The sequence below is a fragment of the Plectropomus leopardus genome, chromosome 15, assembly GCF_008729295.1.
Source record: "Plectropomus leopardus isolate mb chromosome 15, YSFRI_Pleo_2.0, whole genome shotgun sequence".
Taxonomy (NCBI): domain Eukaryota; kingdom Metazoa; phylum Chordata; class Actinopteri; order Perciformes; family Serranidae; genus Plectropomus; species Plectropomus leopardus.
In genome coordinates, this window is record NC_056477.1 from 13,938,691 (window position 1) to 13,956,263 (window position 17,573).

General features: G+C 39.6%; 1 protein-coding gene across 3 annotated transcripts in view; it reads right to left on the reverse strand.

Moving 5' to 3' along the window:
* Nucleotides 1–15,012, reverse strand: part of spock2 (SPARC (osteonectin), cwcv and kazal like domains proteoglycan 2) — a 37,936-nt gene extending 22,924 nt beyond the window's left edge. For 2 of the 3 annotated variants that reach the window (XM_042502339.1, XM_042502337.1), the window contains exons 1-2: nucleotides 14,764–15,012; nucleotides 12,486–12,793 (exon numbers count right to left, since the gene is read on the reverse strand). In XM_042502339.1, coding sequence (XP_042358273.1) covers nucleotides 12,486–12,674 — 189 coding nt within the window. In that variant the 5' untranslated portion in view covers nucleotides 12,675–12,793; nucleotides 14,764–15,012. Of the gene's footprint in view, nucleotides 1–12,485; nucleotides 12,797–14,763 lie in introns of all 3 variants that reach the window. The other variant, XM_042502338.1, reaches the window with a different exon arrangement.
* Nucleotides 15,013–17,573: the final 2,561 nt, after the last annotated feature.

The following is a 17,573-nucleotide window of genomic DNA, read 5'->3' on the forward strand; positions in this document are numbered from 1 at the left end:
GTGCCTCATCAGTAACAAAAGGACACAGTAATAACACTCTCATGGAGATCTGTGCGGGCTCGGATGAAAGTCTATACTTGACCTTTTCTCACAATTAGCGTTAATATCTGCCTTCAGTGGATTTATGAAACTCTCATATAACAGTGCAGAGCTACAATGTACAAATCGCCCTCGGGATGGAAAAAACACAGGGGTGGGGGGACACAATATTTAGAACCTGTGTACCCCCCCCCCCCCCCCCAATAAAACCATTAAAGTAGCCGAGAACTTGTATTTGACAAGCTTTTGAGCCACCAAAGCGTTTTTTCCAAACTGAAAAGGCCAGGTGCTCCTAAGGAAATACCCAGCTGGGATCACTTAAGAGCAACAGTGACGAAGGTATCGTTTTACACCTAGGCTGGACATTTTTCAACTCTTGGTGCTCAGAAAAAAAATCCAAACATGCAGCGTGCTCAGTACTGAGTAAATGTTTAGTCCCTTGCCTTGCTGCTGGGATGTGTTGTGTAGTGAAAATAGACAGTGCTCCCATTTTGAAAAATGTTGGGAGAAAGTATGCTGACCTCAGAAAAAAAAATGGTTTGGTGGACAAGTACCTATATATGCCATAAATTTATGGAAAAATTCTGCCAGAATGCAGAAAATTAAGTATTTGATAAAAGAGCAGAGCCTCTGCAGAAAAATACACCGCCACACACTTCTATTGGGTCATGAGTGATTTTTCAAAAACCTCTATACTACATCTGTAGCCCTTTGAAACTTGAGCAAATCAGCTTAATTTTTTAGTAAAACATGGGAGGGAGGTGATGAGCAACAAATACTTGTGAAAGGCATGTGCGTCCAGCACAAGAAAAACTGATGTCCATCCAGGTTTTTAATAGGATAAAATTGATGGAAAAAATATTGGATATTACTATTTCTGTGTATCTGTTTCTTGATGAAAAACTAAACAGCGGTTCAGGTTGGATTAAAGCCAGGGAGTGTAGTTTGCACTAGTATTTTTGAAAACACAGATCATTTAAAAGTCCGCCATTTATAATTTGTCTATGAACTTTGTGGCTCTATAAACAATGACACATGACTTCCTCCTCTGCCTCCAGTCATGAACATCAATGTTTTTTTTGACAATCGCTGTAAAGACTGATGTTAAAATTCAGTCTGAAAGAAACATTTCCTCCAACCTGAGAGGCATGTGCAGATTAGCGAAGGTTTGATTAGACAGTCACCTGCTCTGCAGAATGAGACTAAGTGCCACTCTACACTGAAGGTCCTTCTTACTGTAATCTCCCTCCAGACTTCATCGAGGACTGGGCTTCATGCCCACCACGTCTAAGGCTAAAGTCCCCCTTTTCATCCTCTTCCCAGTCAACTCTGTCGGCAGTGAAAGGTCCTTAGGCAAATGCAAGAACCCCTTCAAACACAAGAGCCACTGAGAGATGAGGGAGCAAAGAGGGTGACCATTACAGTGAGGACTTCTCTCAGAGATGGAAAACATTCAGTTGGATGATCAGCAAGAAGCTAAATATCCTAATTTAACTCAAAATGTGAAAAAAAGGAACTTGCAGTGGATTCAGTCAGTGTTTAAAAAGTGAAATATTTTTTGAAATGGCACGTCAAATTCATGCACTGCTGTTTCATTATCAATAAAATCTTGTAGAGGCACACAGCTGAAATAATCTCTGTTGGATACTGTTGTAATACAAGATATATCCTCAAAATCTGACGAAATAGAGCTGAAAAATAAAAATTACATTGCCTCGAGGTTGTCTTCAGCAACAATGCTATATACAGCACAGTATCACTTCTCTCACCTAGAGATTCACATAACGACTGTTCTTTAAGTGCTGTGCACAACCTCTCAGCTTTGGTTTACAGATCACACGAGACGGGCCTGAGATGAAACAAACCCCCCTTCAACAGTATTCTCCTCCTATATGTTCTCCTCTTATCTTCATGCACACTGGGCTGCAGGGCACCAGAAGCAAGCCTGCTGATTCCTGAATATCTGCATGCACGCGGGGCTCTGAGCCGATGCTCAAGGATTGCAGAGCAGAGGCAGAGCATCAAACACCGAGAGTCTGGTCTGCCTCCCTTGCAGGATGGAGTCAAGAGTGAGGCTTATGTAAGAGAGAGCTGGGAGGATTGGGTAAGTAAAAGGTGAAGCGGGGGTTAGTGCTTTTGGGAACCGGATCGATGGACAAATTAAGAGCAGGGACGAAGCAACTGCAGTTTCCACTAGGAGAAGCAAGATATAGCTGTTGGGAGATGACTCATAGAAAAGATGAAAAAGCATCTTTCTGCAAACCCAAATTATGCTTATTTTTCTGTTTTCCTTTCCTCTAATCTTTGTTTTTTCCCAAGTGAAGTACTGGAGAACTTCACCTTTTTTTAACCACTTGTTTCTCTGCGTTTTTAGGGCAACTGAACATGTAAAATTGACAAGAGAAAGACACAGAAAAAAAAGAGGTTAGTGCTAGACATACACGAGGGTGAGATTTCCCCCGAGGATGAAAGGACAGGTCCCCCTCACTTGTATAAAAAAAAATCCTCCTCTTGTCCCCCTGTTTTTTATGGTCACTGGTTGATTTTCTCACTAAAGTTTCTCTGAACATTGTCCTGTTACTGTCCTGCCAAAAAGTAAAGATAAAATGAGTGAAGATCTGAGCTGATTAGCCCATTGAAACCTGGACGGACATCAATTTTTTTGTACTGAGTTCAGATGCCTTTCACAAGCAATTTAACCCTTGAAACCTGAACAAATTGGTTTGGCTTCTTTTGAAAACATGAAAAAAAGGCATTGAGTGACATGGAAAAAAACATCCCGCAAATTGCAAGAAATGAGTAAAAGACCAGTTTACCACAACAAACCACAGAGAAGCTCGGATTACAACACACTCAAAATGGGAATGACTTCATTCTCAGGATGCCATTACTCCACAATACCTATAAATAGCAAATAGTGATGACGTTTTCTGTAAGCCGACGTGAAAGTTAGCAACTCCGTGGCTCCCTTGTCAAAAGACGAGGGAACCGGAAGTGCTGAAATGCTAACTAAGGGTTTAAGGACTCTTTGGGTTCTTTATATCGATGGTCTGTATGCAGGAACCTTTAAAGGCAACATTACAGTAAAGTGGTGCAACTTTCTGAACTTAGACTTTTCTAGTTGTTCTATTATTGGCCTTTACTCACTTCATCATTACGTCTGCATGACTGATGATTAAAAATAGCATCGTGTGCATATTTAATGAAAGCACCAATCTGATAAAAAATATTGTGATATTTGTTTTTCTCCACATCGCCCAGCCCTATATTCGTGACACAATAGATGCACCAGGTTGTACCAAAAAAAAAAAAGAAAGAAAGAAAAAGCAATTACAGCCTAAAGCTTGGTCCTTTCCTATGCTTCAATTTGCAAATAGATTTCCATTTCTATCACAAAACATGTTTTGACAGACGAAAAGACGTAATTGTCTGCATTTCTCATCTCCTTACTGGTTCATACATGAGTAATCTTTTTCATACTGAAGATGGTGGACAAAAGGTATTCATTTATGTCTGGACTGAAGTTTGAGACACTAGATATTGTGTTTTATACATACAAATTCCTTGCCTCATTCAGAGAAGGCTCTAATGTCACTCTTCACACTCAAGTGGAGATGAGTGACGTCAGAAATACTGTGACAGCAAAGGATGGATAAAAGGTCAAATACAAAAGCTGGCTGAAAATTGCACTCAATTATGTAAGCGGTGAATTGCTTTTTCCATTTCACTGAATACATATTCAAAGGCAGAGGCAAAAAATGGACTGATTCAATGAATTAGACAGAAATTTTGAGCAGTTTTCAAACTTTCTTACTTTGCTCTTTTTGTTCTGCAATACACACAACCTGCACACACACACACACACAGTTAAAGCTATAAAAATCACACTTAGTCCACAAAGTCTCTGTGCACTCATGCCAGACCTGTACTCACTATCTATAAATAAAATCAGCCCTTGTGCCTTTCGAGGCCCTGCGGGGAATAAGAAAACAGTCTGCAACTCACAAGAGAATCTGATACAAACAGCGAGAACCATCACACTTCACTGAAAACACCGAGCTGGACTGAAAAACAGACATGTACAACAATGGAAAATCAATGGAGTTGCCTTGGAAGGTGCTGCAATAAAGATAAGAATCAGTCAGTGATTTGAGACTGGGGAGTCGAGAACAATGTAATCGAATCAGAGAGTCGCAACCAGATCGGCAACAACAGTAGACTGAATCCAAGCTCGTCTTGTGGAAAGGCAGCTGGTTGTTATTTCTGGTGCCTAATAATACCAGTCATCAGGTTTACTCATATAATGCTGCTAAATCCCTTTAAAAAGATTCACATGATCACTGTAATCTCTTTTGTTTAATTTGTAAGCTACAAATGATTTTAAACATCCTTAAAGTTGCTACTATTTATACAAATATTACTTTCTTGATTGAGATTTTAAACCTCCTTTGTTAGACTACTGTTATATTTCCACTCATGGCATGACACATAAGAAGTTTACAATAATACCAAGGGCAGATTTATAATTGAAATTAGTTGTGAATTTTGAAAAATTGTGTCTTTAAATTTCAGACAAAGATAAAGCAGGCTTCTCATTTCTAGCTGGTGATTGTTAATTTTGCCAGTTGAAACTAACTGTAGGCAATTAAGGTAATGGTAGCTCGATGAGTCAGTCTGGCTATTTTTTTAATTATAAAAAAAAAATTCTGAAAAATTCTATCATAACCCAGACTGGCTGCTTTGCTTAAATACCAGCACAAGCAAGACAGAAATGTATGCTTTATTTTTAAACAGCATGTTTTAAATTAGAACAAAGAAACCGTTATTATTCAAGGAACTAACTGTGGATGTATAAAGAAAACTGGATACAATATTACAGGTGAGCCTCACAAATTCCAATAAAGTTGCTCAGTGTTATTAAGGCCCAAAAGTTTGATTTTCTGGATGTAAAATTACCCACATCCTCCACATCATGAGCCCACAGAGCAAGTGCACTGGAGACTTAGCTAACTTTGATCCGACCACACTAAACCTTTGTACACAATGATTTTATACACATGTTGGTTTTGAACTCTGCCTTGTAAGGTGACTTTGACTGTTTTGAAAGACACCTAAAAATAACATGACATTCATGTCCTAACCCTAACTAATCCCAATCCTCTTGCCCAAACCTAACCAAAAATATTCTATAACAAAAGATACCTCATTGCAAGCTGTGCCAATAATATAAAATGGTATTCGCTTCTGGTTTCTTGTGGTCATCTCTTCTCCACATAACTGTTTGGTGAACATAATGCTATGTTGGATTTTAGCTCCCCAAACCTAAATAATGGCAGGGCAGAGCCGCTGACATTAGCTTATACTCTGCTATAGCAGCATCCAGGACTGACTTCAACAGTAACCCATAAACTTCACAAAGTCATATATAATGACTATATACAGTATATACTATATCTCTCTTATTACAGCCCTCAAGTCACATCATGTCTTGAGTTACCTTTGACCATGACCTCTCTAAATGAGCACATCTGCTCCAAACACTGTGGGTTTCTGTGTTTGCATATATCTGTATGTGTGCGTACGTTTTTCTGAGTTTGGTTAAAGCTAACACTTTCTCAACAAGCCCGCTCTCAGGTACTCTCAGGTGAGAAAACTTCCAAAATTTGCATTGCTATTTTCAACCACTTCTAACTTTTCCCGAATCCAATTCTCTTGTATCAGCTGCTGTGCCTACAGGAGCTGATCTCACACTGGCTGCGACTCAGTCTGGCTCAAGCCCAAAGGTAATAACACTTGGGTGGCATTTACTGTAGGGACAGCCACTGCCACTTAGAGTTATTGTTAGTTTTAACAGAAAAAAGGTGTTATTTATTGAACCTGCCACACAGAATCTCAAAAGCCCACACAGTCCCATAATAATTTAAGATGGGCAGTGCATTTTCAAACGAGGGTAAATCATGCAACAACTCTTGAGTTTCAAACTGTCTGTTTTGTATCTGAGGTCATACAAACTAATATCATACTGACACACCATTCAAGCTATTTTGGGGCTTTTAGTGTTTTCGGCTTATTTACTGTACACACAGGTTTTCTAACTTCAGGGGGATGTTGGAAGTATCCCGCAAAGAGCTCATTACAGGCAGATTCCTGGATGTTCTCTGCAGCAAACAACCTATTTGGCATACAGACTCCCAGGTGTAGCCATCACAGGAGCAGGTTACTCCAAAAAGTCATGCATGTGAAGTGCTGAAGTGTGGAAATTTCTAGCATCTGTAAGGAAGAATGCAGCTCAAAAATATGCTTTAAAGGATGTGTCTCTTTTCTGCAGCTATTAGGAACAACTGCATGAAGAGTTTTGACTAACAACAACAATTGCATCTGCTTAGAAATTTGATATTTATCACCTTTCTTCTCTACAGAGAAAATCCTCTCCCTGTCACTCTGCAGCACCTGTGCCCTTCAGCTGTGGCTATTGTACTGCAATGGGGAGCAGCTGCAAGCAGGGCACGATGAAAGGCTGTTTTTTCCCCTTCGTCTACTCAATCACAGCCCACCTAGGCCTCTGGTAGCCAGCCAAGACACCCCACAGTGCACTGGTAGTCTGTCCAAAACCCTGAACAACCGGGCCATCTCTCCCAAAACTGTTGGAGGTGATCGAGAAGCACTCCATCTGCATTGCCAACAACAACTCTACATCTGCAGCCTCATAAAGAATCTGGAGTATGATAAGGAACGACTCATGCCATCACAAAGCCTGGCAAGATAAACTAATGGATTTCTGATAAGCTGTTATCATCATTCATAGCTTTAATGCATCAGTGGCAGTCTATTGTAACATCAGAGAGCATGGGATAGTCGAGCGGCTGCGCGACAGGAAAGCCAGACTGAGTGTGGGGCTGGTGATGATAATTTACTGTTCATCTGGTTAGTCTTTAATGGGGTATTTGGCTCCAGTGTTACAGATACCATTATCCACAATTATATTTTGTGTGCTATAGTGAAATTATAAAAAAGGAGCACTGACGGGTGCAATCACAAAGTGTTAAAATTGTCCTGGGCTGAAGCCAGTTTGAAACTAAAATCAGGCAGGCAAGTCGAGGAAGCCGAGGTAACCCTCCAGTCAAATGTTCTTGCCAGATTGCCAGAACCTGCCGCAAGTGCTTCTGCGATTCTGTATATTTAATCCCCTGGCATCAACAAGGGATCTGATGTTTTTGTGCTGGCACTGTGTTATTTTCTGTTCCTTAAAATTAAAGTGAATGGATAACAGGTGCAGGCAGGATCGGTACTGGGTGGTCCAGAGCTGCCTGAGTGGAGAGGCGTGCGTTTTTAAGATAAGGATTTACCAGGCACAGACAGCGCAGGATGAGAGGCAGAGAAAAATATTAAGCAAAAATCACATAAACACTGAGCCCTTTCTGCTCTGTTCACACTGGCATGCGTGATGTCCTAATCATCATCCATTTTCAGGCCCATATCTGAGTTTATCCAAATCAACAGGAATAAAACATACCAGACCAATTTCACGGCTTGACGATTTCATGGATAGTATCATTTTTATGAGGCAAGTTGAGCAAAAAATTGAATTTACTGTTGATTTGGCTTTAGTAGACATACCAAATTGGATCCGCTATGCATAAAATGCAGTGGTCCCCCGTCATTTAATTTGATACTGAGATGAAAATAGACAGCCTCGACTGGTGAGATGATCCCAGTTGACATCTAATTGTCCCTATAATTGAGTCTCTGAATTTTTTGTGTGCCGAACAAATTTTATTCACTGTCTGCCCTTAAAAATGTTGCTGAAGATAAAAGTGAGTGCATGATGAGCAACAACATGTAGTTTTATTATTATTTTGTTTCTTGGACTGTATGGCTCCATCTTTTACTCATCCACTATTGAGCGGCCTTATTCCTTTCATTATTAGTAAGAACATTGGTAAATGGACTTGCACTTATTGAATGCTCAAGGAATAAGTCCTAAAACCCATGCGTTGCCATTTTAGCACTCCTCGTTCCCTCATCTTGAAGTCTGTGGGTTTTCTGAATGGGCTTTTGGTCAGATACCTTAAATAAGGTCTTTGGTTAATAGACTTTTATGGCTTCTTCTACGACATAAAATATATCTGTAAATACCTCATTTGTGAATTTTTAAGCCTTTATGTGTTAAAATGCTGGTTGTTAACAAGAGTCTTCAGAATATCATCACACCAAACACTGCTTTACAGCCTTGTTGTGAGGGCCACGTTCAAGTGTGTAACCATGGTGTTTGTTTATAGTCAAACTTTAACTTTTTGCTTCTAGTGATTGCAATAAGGCTTCAAAAATCCTAAAACTGATTTTAATTCATCTTGCTAAACAAAACTTGTACGTATCACAAACATTTCAGAGAAAACAACAAAGAAGGCCTTTAATTCATAGGGCTAGAAACATTAAAAATACACCAATGCCTATCGGCTTACGCCCTCTTCAGGGAGCAGTCTACTACACTACTACTAGTCTACTACACCAGGCCTTTTATGCTTTCCAAACCATCCTGAGTGCCTGGACTCGTATCTTTTACACCACAGTTTTTTGGTCATAGGATCCTCCTTTTCTTTGAAGTATTCCCTTCTATTAGCTCCTGCAGTCTCTCTTTATCACAAACATTTATTTATTACAGATCTTACATTCTGCAATAATCCAAAATTAAACTAGAAAATCCTATAGGCTTTGTCATGAGGAAACCAGGGCAACACTAACTTTCATGTCCGCCTACAGGAAAACGTCATCCCTGGGACACTCTATAGCACTTCTCTGGTCTTCCAACAACTCAAAGCGCTAATAAGACTAAATGTCACATTCACCCATTCTGGTGGCCACACTGGTCGCCGAGGTAACCATACAAGGTGCCACCTGCTACTCAGCTTTACACATTGACTCACACTCAGACCTCAGAGCAATTTGGGGTTCAGAATCTTGCACAAAGATACTTTGACATGTGGACTGGAAGATCCCTGGATCAAACTGCCAATCTTCCGATTAGTGGATGTCCTGCTCTACCTGCTCAGCTATAGCTGTCCCATGCTGTATCCATTTTAATTTAAACTAAATTAAGGGTGGGAATCACCAGAGGCTCCCCAATATGTTCCGTCACAATACAATACTATTGCCATTTTAAACATGTTGCAATGTGCTGACTATTGGGGTAACATATATAACAATATATTGCAATTCATTACCTTTTTCCAACTGCAAATTGAGCCATGTCCCTGAAGAAAAACTTTGTAAACAACTGATCACACTTGATTGTCTTCTCTGTTATTGTGTTGATGCTGATATTTACTGCGTCTATGTTCATGCTACTTCTGTCTCATATACTTATTCACATATTTTCTTTTACCTGTTGTCTTTCAATGTAAAGCACTTTGAGTTTATGTGTAATGAAATGTGCTATATAAATACAATCGCCATTGCCATCTGTATTATCTTATGAGATAAAGTCCTTGGTCTATTAATTTTAGAGCAGACATTTTCATTGCACCAAATTGTATCTTGTGGGCTAAAAAGCAATGGTTTTTGTTGTTCTAGTCAGCTACCAAAAGTTAAATTTGTCTTTGTAATGCTGATAATTTATGTAATTCAAAAACGATACTTGGCGTCCTTGTGTTAATATGATGTTTTCCTCCACCCCTAAACTCAATGTGCCTCATAAGAATTGGGAAAACAACCAAAAGTCTTTGGGTTAAAATGAAAACTCTACATTCAGTGACTGCCTTCCCTGTTCCCCTGTTGTCTTTTTTCTCCTGGATTTGGTGCATTAGTGAAATGAAATGTTGAGTGCACCTGTCAGATTAAAGGATTGAAGGTATCCCATTCTATTATTTGTTGACTGTAACTGTTAAATCTAATCTCCTTGTCTTCCTGTGAAATAGATTGAATTGAAGTGTGGGAGCTATTTTTATTGGAAGTGAAAGAGCCTCTTATCCAGATTCTGCTTTTACATTTCATAAGAGAATAAATATGAAATATTTACAGCGTGCGTTCTGCAGCCTATGTATTGTCAGTGTTTATGTGAAGGGGGTTTGTGTGCATCTGTGCATGTTTGTGCAAAAAGGGGGAATGAAAGAGCTTGTCTTTCATGTTGTGCAGCTTTGATTATTGCTTTCCAGTGTTGGATTAATATTCAACATTCAGCTCTCGGAGGACTGTGCAAGTCAACATCAATCTGTGTAATCTCAGTACCTATAACTGTGTCATTGGCAGTGCTTTTATACATCAACCAAATAATTCCCAGAGACTGAACTGCTCATTTTCTAGTTAAGATTTTTTTTTAGCTCATACCTAACATGAAGAAAAACCAATTAAATGTTCATTATGTTCAATATTCAGCAGCTCTTATTAAGAATCATCAAGGAAATACTACTTGGTTGCACAAATGGTGTTTCAGTTGAAGAAGTTCACAGTAAGAATGAAAAAAATCCTAATATTCCTCTACCCTGAAGCTGGCGAGGGGGGATAGAGTCATCAAACCCTCTGTGATACATGCTCCATTTCAACACCATAACACGGAGACTGCTGTTGCTACGGCAGCAAGCTGAAATCAAAGTGGTTTCTATTGGCGATTCCCCCGGGAGTTTTAGTGGTTTGCTTCTCTGATGTTTCTCCTGTCATCATCATCATCATCATCACCAGAGACACCATCACTCCTGCTTGTGCGAACACATGCACGGATGCAATATCCCTGACAAAATCACACTTAACAAGATGCAGTCATACACATGTAGGCACTGTCTGCACGCAAATGCACACGCACACAATCACCTCTGGGAATAATGATCATGAAAGAGACACAGTGTTGAGCTGCAAGTGTTTGAGTTCAGCAGCTTTGATGTTAAATTGAGAGAAAAAAGGGAGAGCAAGTCACATCTTCATACTAGACGGCAACCCCTTAAGCAACGTTAAGAAGAAACGTTTATATCTTGGGATGCTCCACATATTCTGTGTTTGTGTTTCTTTTCAGTCTCATTTTCTGCACACCCAATCATGATGTGCCGAATTTAGAGTTAAGTTGCAGCTCTAACTAACATTTTGGACCAAAGCTGTGTAAATATAGAGCAGCATCCAGGGAGTTATAATCCCACAATAATTCTGACTTAATCTTTCCATGCCCACAATTTCATTACTTCCCTAAGTACAGTTCCCGAGGACATTCTCTTTAAGTAATCACAGTCAAAGTAATCCGATCCCAGGAGGGGCGGCTGCCAATTTTCACACACATTCACCTTTTCTTTGGGGACGTCCATAAGGAGGCGTGTGAATGCGGATCAAAAATGACACCACCACCTCTTATTACTTAGAAAGGCTTCTCCTTCTTGAAAAGATATGTCATTGTTCTCATGTACACAACTGCTCACATTTCATATCCAATAATGATAGCCCCATCACGTGATAGCAACCACACCGGATCAATTAAAACCCAATTAACAGGAGTTATATGGAACAAAATCCAACTGCACTATTGTCCAAATCCTGTTGGGATCATTAGTAATCATTTCACAGAGCTTGGAGGCAAAATCACATCCATACATTCAGAGACACAGCAATATATCACAGAGTGCAGCCTGCAGGCTTTAATCAATCCCTGCAACCCAGTTCAGTCTGTTCAGTAGGTGAATATGCACATCAATCAATCCCCGCCCTCTGCTCTAATTGCTTAATTCTCTTGTTTGTGAAATCTCCCGGGACACGTCTGGAAACACATCCAAGGTAACCCATATTAAGGGCAGTATGATGGAATAGGTCTGAATGGCTCCTGCTGCGCAAGTGGGACTGAAACATTAATTGCTTATAATTAAGCAAGGACCCATATACTAATTGTGGGAAGAGCTGAAGCTTATATATGGCCTAGTTTGTGTTTATTTTGACCTGTGGCAATCCTGTTGAAGCTCTCCTGGAAGCAATTAAATACCCTTTTAGATAAGCTGAATTTTGAGGAGGAAGTCAGAAAAGTGAAGTCTGTATTTGACATCAACATTTACCTTTGCACTAACCTAAACTATCCAATGCACATAATAATATGAATCGTTTTTGAAACAATGGCAAAATCTTACAAAATGTGTAAATGAAGATTCAAAATAAGGCATATTGTGAACACTGTAAACACAATCCCTCTTGTATTTTCTGTTTCCATCTTTTTCCCCCTAAATATATGTCCTAAATTTACATTTTGGCCACCCAAGAATACCCAAAGTGATTATGTTTCTAATTTTAAAACATTTATTCTAAAGTATATTTCTACAGCGTGGGCTATGATCCAACAACAGCACCAAGTTTTGTCGTATTATCAGACTAAGAAAGTGTGCCATAACTATTAGTACTGTTTCTAAATGTCCGTGCGTGTTTCCCCCATCAGCGCGTCTTCTACCGCATTAGCGCGCATCTCTCAATCAACACGGCGGACTTACGTCTCTGAAGCGATTCCAGTGCTTGATCTTGCGGCTGTACTGTGAAATGGTGGACAGCCACTGCTCGTCTTCCATGAAATTTCCCGTTTTTTCAGCCTCTTTGACGCTCTTCACGTCGGTCTGGAAGGTAGACCCCGCCAGCATCACCAGCGGGACGAGAAGGCACACGATATCCGTAATTTCCACCATGGTAGCGGACGAAAAACACCTCGCACACACCGGCTGTCGGCTGTCCTCTTCTGGGAGGGGGAGGATGCTGAGGCTGGATTGAAACTACCAACTGATTAGCCTATAGGATGCTCCTTCTGCTGCTGGAGAGAGAGAGGGAGAGAAAGACAGAGGGGAGGGAGGGAGGGTGTGAGAGGGGTTTGATGATAGTATTTAGGGTAAATCCTGGTGCTCTATGACAACATTTGGTATGTTTATATAAATACAGTAGCCTCTACGTCACAGACTAATCTGCATTTTGTCGTTTATGTTGCTGTTTACAAGCTGCACCTTCTGATGTCACGTGACGCCCTGCACCCCTACCCATGACATGCTCAGGTGGGACAGTGTGTTTGGTATGTGGGGCAGTCTAAATTAGGGGCTGAAACTAACATTTTTTTTTTTTTTTTACATTTTCTCAACAATTCCATTGAATCTGAGTGTCATTAATTATTTCCTTCGTTTTTAATTTTTATGCACAACTGTGAGTATTTTCTGACTCATTTTATTGTGTTAGGCTGAGTGTCTTCAATTTTGTCAAAATAAAACCCCCCTGCAACTTTCATGTTTTTGTTAGAGGTGACAACTGCACATTTATTAAATATTAAATATAGGATATGGACCTATATAATATATCATAATATAGTATAATTTGATTGATTGATTGAATTTTGAGGGGATTTGTCTTCTGCCCCCCCCTGAAATGTTTGCTTATGGATATTATTTTGAACTTAGTGATCTAAATATAACATTTAGACCTACATAATACAAGAACACAACAATACAATACAATTTACACATATTTTAACTGATGGATTGAATATTGATGGGGACATGTCAGCTGCTTCCCCCCCTGAAATGTTAGTCTATGAATAATCTGGTATATAAATATCAAGAAATTAGAGATATGTCTTATTAATTGACAGATGATGACCATGGACTTTTATAGTTGTCTTGTTATTAGTTTGGTGCCATACCACAAAATGCCCCTTTGGGGACAGGAAGGTCTGAGAGGATTGTTTTTCTTCTTCATTTAAAACTGATAAATCCTTTACAGCAACATTATGCAACTTTTAGTTGATTGTTGAGACTTGTTTCCAGTTCATCAAAGACCGACATGTTTGGCTTATGGTGGGACCAAAGCACCAATCCAAAACGTCAGTATTTGACAACTTAGGAATGAGACTCAACAATCAACTAAAAGTTGCATAATGTTAACTGTGGGCTGTAAAGAATTCTGACAATTTTATTCATCAGTCAGTCAATCTGGTGACAGGTTAAATTACTGATTTCTATCAAAGCTGCACATCTGATTTACAAATCCTTTGATTGATGTTTAACTGCATAAACAAAGTACAAAGTCTCATTTTCTTTAAAGTGCTGCTTCACTGTGAGTAACATCATTTACCAAACACAATACACTATTTTGAAAAAAAAAAAATATTATGTGGTATCATGGACAAGCAACATTTAGAGAGCATCATGTAAGATGTGTAATATTAGCAGACTCTGACACATTTGATGACGCCAAACCACTCAAAAATCCTTGTTCCTATCCTTATAAATGCCCTCTGAAACAGGCCTTTTCCCCCAGCAGACATTTTTAAAGGTGTCATCACAGGAAAAGCACAGGTGCAGCTAATAACATTAACAATGGCTCTGTTCCATTTAAGTGTCCCAGTAAGGCGTGACAGTGAGCCACTGTACATAATAACAGGGCCCTGGAACTGGAACACCTAAATGCAATGCAGCCATAATTAATTATTTTAATTAGATGTGCTATTCCTGCTATCACATGGTGTGAAAGAGGCCTGGTACTGTTTCACTGAGCTGAATCAACACCTCTATGACAAAATCCTAACAAAAACTGACTCAGAAATGAGAGCCATGTGGTCTGGAATAAACTGATTGTTAACTGCATTACACTAGATTTCTAGTCTTTTATTACAGTATTTCCACCCCCCTGTATGAAATGAATGTCTGTGCTTACTGCCACTATAACAGTGAAACATGCCTGGCTAAAAATAAAGCTGGAAAAGTCTGTGCTGCCGCTCTACCTTGGAATTGTTACCTGGATTGATGAAGAGACAACACAGAGAGGAGGTTAGTGGATTATTTTGTTGTCGAGCTCCGCTGTGTTCAGATGGCCCACAGATAATGGCAGCGTTTTCTGATACATTACCGGGAAGCAGAGCATTTGCATCGCGCCACGCTACAGTATCTGACTGTATCTGCCCTGCCTGCTGTATCTCTCTCTGCTGCAGCTTCAGCTGGTCCCCAGAGAAACAAACTGAATGACAGCTTGTAATTGAAATGCTGGATTAACTGATGCCATCTTTACTTCATCCTGAAGAGAGTAGTCTTTGAGGCCCTCTTAATAAAGGCAGGCACGAGACAGGGCGTCATCTAATCTCTCAGCTGAACGCAATCAAGTTTACGAGCAAAGATAAATGAGAGGGGAAGTTGTTTAAAATGAACACAGTGCTGAAGTTATGTGATTAAATCAGTGTCTCATGTTTTAATCCATGCATGTATGAAACATACTGCAGTGTGATGCTCATTTTTGAGAACACAGCTTTACACTCAGGTTGGTAAAAAATATTTATGAGTGCAAACAACAAATCTGCATAATGCATTTTGTTTGAAATGGTCTTATCTGTTTTAACGTAATGCTCTGCAGCTGCTTCATTCTCACTGGCATTAATCAAACTAAAAGCAGTGATGAAGCAAAACGGCATTGTGATTAACATTACACATCCTTTAAGGCACATATTAGGTGAAAACCTCATGCAAGCTGCACTGGGACTCAGGCTCAGGCCCGGACATGAACCCGCAGACAGATGTGATGTGACAGTCACAGAGCAGGGATCCAGAGGGAGAGGAGGGCAGAACATGGCAGCCCAATAATGTGCTTCTCATTTACTGGAGCAAGTTAAAGAGAAAACGGCTGAGTAATCCTAGAGTCAAACAGCCATAGGGGGTTTCAGGTAATCCCCTTATAAAAGCCGGGGAAAATACGCCTGTCAGTCATGTGAGTGTGGTTCCCTCGGGTCTGATGCTTTGTGAAGCAAAGGGAGGGAATCCAAACATGATGGCAAGAAATGTAAAGATCAGATGATGCTCACTGACAAAAGACAGTGGCTAATGTCATCTGTCATCCAGACCTTATATGCCAAGACATGAGATAATGCTTGGTAGCCACAGGCCACTCATGGAGTCATCTGAGTGACGTTAGAAAGTTGTTGAACTAGCCTGTGCTTTGTGTTTCATGTTTAGCAGCCCTGATAGCTTTTGTGCAAGTCACAAGACATTCAACTTGGGTCACGTTGCCCTTAGATTTTTGAGATTTGATGCCAGAGATTACTTTGCCATCAGGGCCCCTCGGCTTTGGAACGACCTGCCTGAGGAGATAGGGCTGGCAGAATCAGTAACTTCTTTTAAATCACCTCTTAAAACCAATTTTTATAGACATGCTTTAATGTGAAGTTGTCTTTTTATTTCTTTTACTTTTTATGTCTACTTTTATTGATTTTATTTTGCCTTATATATGTTTTATCTATTTTAATTCCCTTTGCTTCTGGTTTGATTGCCTCTTTGTTTCTGTTATTGTTTTTGGTCTGTTTCTTTGTATTATTTTATATTGACATTATGAGTCTTGCATCTTGCATTATTTGTTTCCTGGTTTTAATTTTGTCCCAACTAGTTTCTTCTGGCTTGTGTTCAGTATTACGTTTGGCTGTCCATGTCTCCCATTTCTGCTTTGCTTTGTTTGTCAAAGCATTTTTAGACTCTGTTTTTAAAGGTGCTAGGTAAATGAAGTTATTATGACTTTTCTTTTGCTTTTTTTGCAACATCTGCAATTTGCTTCTTGGGATGTCAATATCAGAATAAATGTAATAACTTCAGTGATCCCCTGAGCTTTCATCTAGCACCACCATTGACATTCCCATCAGCCTCAGGTGTAATTTGTGTTTAATGCTAATTAGCAAATGTTAGCATGCTAATATGCTAAACTGTGTTGAACATGGTTTGCATTACAATTTAAACATCCCTGTGTTAGCACTGTAAGCATGATGATGTTAGTATTTAGCTCAAAGCACTGTTGTGTCTACCAAACCTCAGGATCAGCACTGGGCTTTGGCTTTTTGGCCACTTTTACATTGTGGCCAAACGTGGAATAACAAAAGCAGGGTCTGTCACAAGATGTGATTGGGCCCAAAAAGACTATACTAAGCTCACATCTGTCTGACTTTTTTTTGTTCTTTCTATTTTTTTTAGAAAATAGAAAGACAGAAAGAGAATAGAAAGTTTCAGATGTATCATGTTGTTTTTGTTTTGTTTTTTGTCATATATTTCGGGGGGGAAAAAAAGCTTGATGGATAGCCTGCCATGGAGCAGACTAGTTCAGCAGGACAAGTCACCATGGTTACTGAGCGGGGACATAAGCCACCTTCATGGAACAGATCACTCACTAGAACTAGCGAGACTTATCAAAATAAGGCAGGCTTTTCCTTTATCCACCTTAAAGGAATACTCCTCAGAATACTTTAAGATTTAAAGAGCAGACACAACAGCCCTACAAGTCTTGTTTAATTCAAAACCAAACACAAAAAGCAAAAACATTGGCAGCGTTGCTAAATAATGCACACAGTTCTAAAATGAGAGATAGCTTCACTCAGGGACAAGTCACGGTAAGAGTACTTATAAATAATGATCAGGATCCTTTTCTATGTCTGATGTCATGTGGTTCATCATGTATGCATTGACTTTCTCACTGCTGCACGCATCACTCAGCAATGCAGCCTCTGTGCGTAATGACATTCAATCAATATCAATAATAAGCCTCATTCACAGGCACCACAATACAAACTGGAAACTACA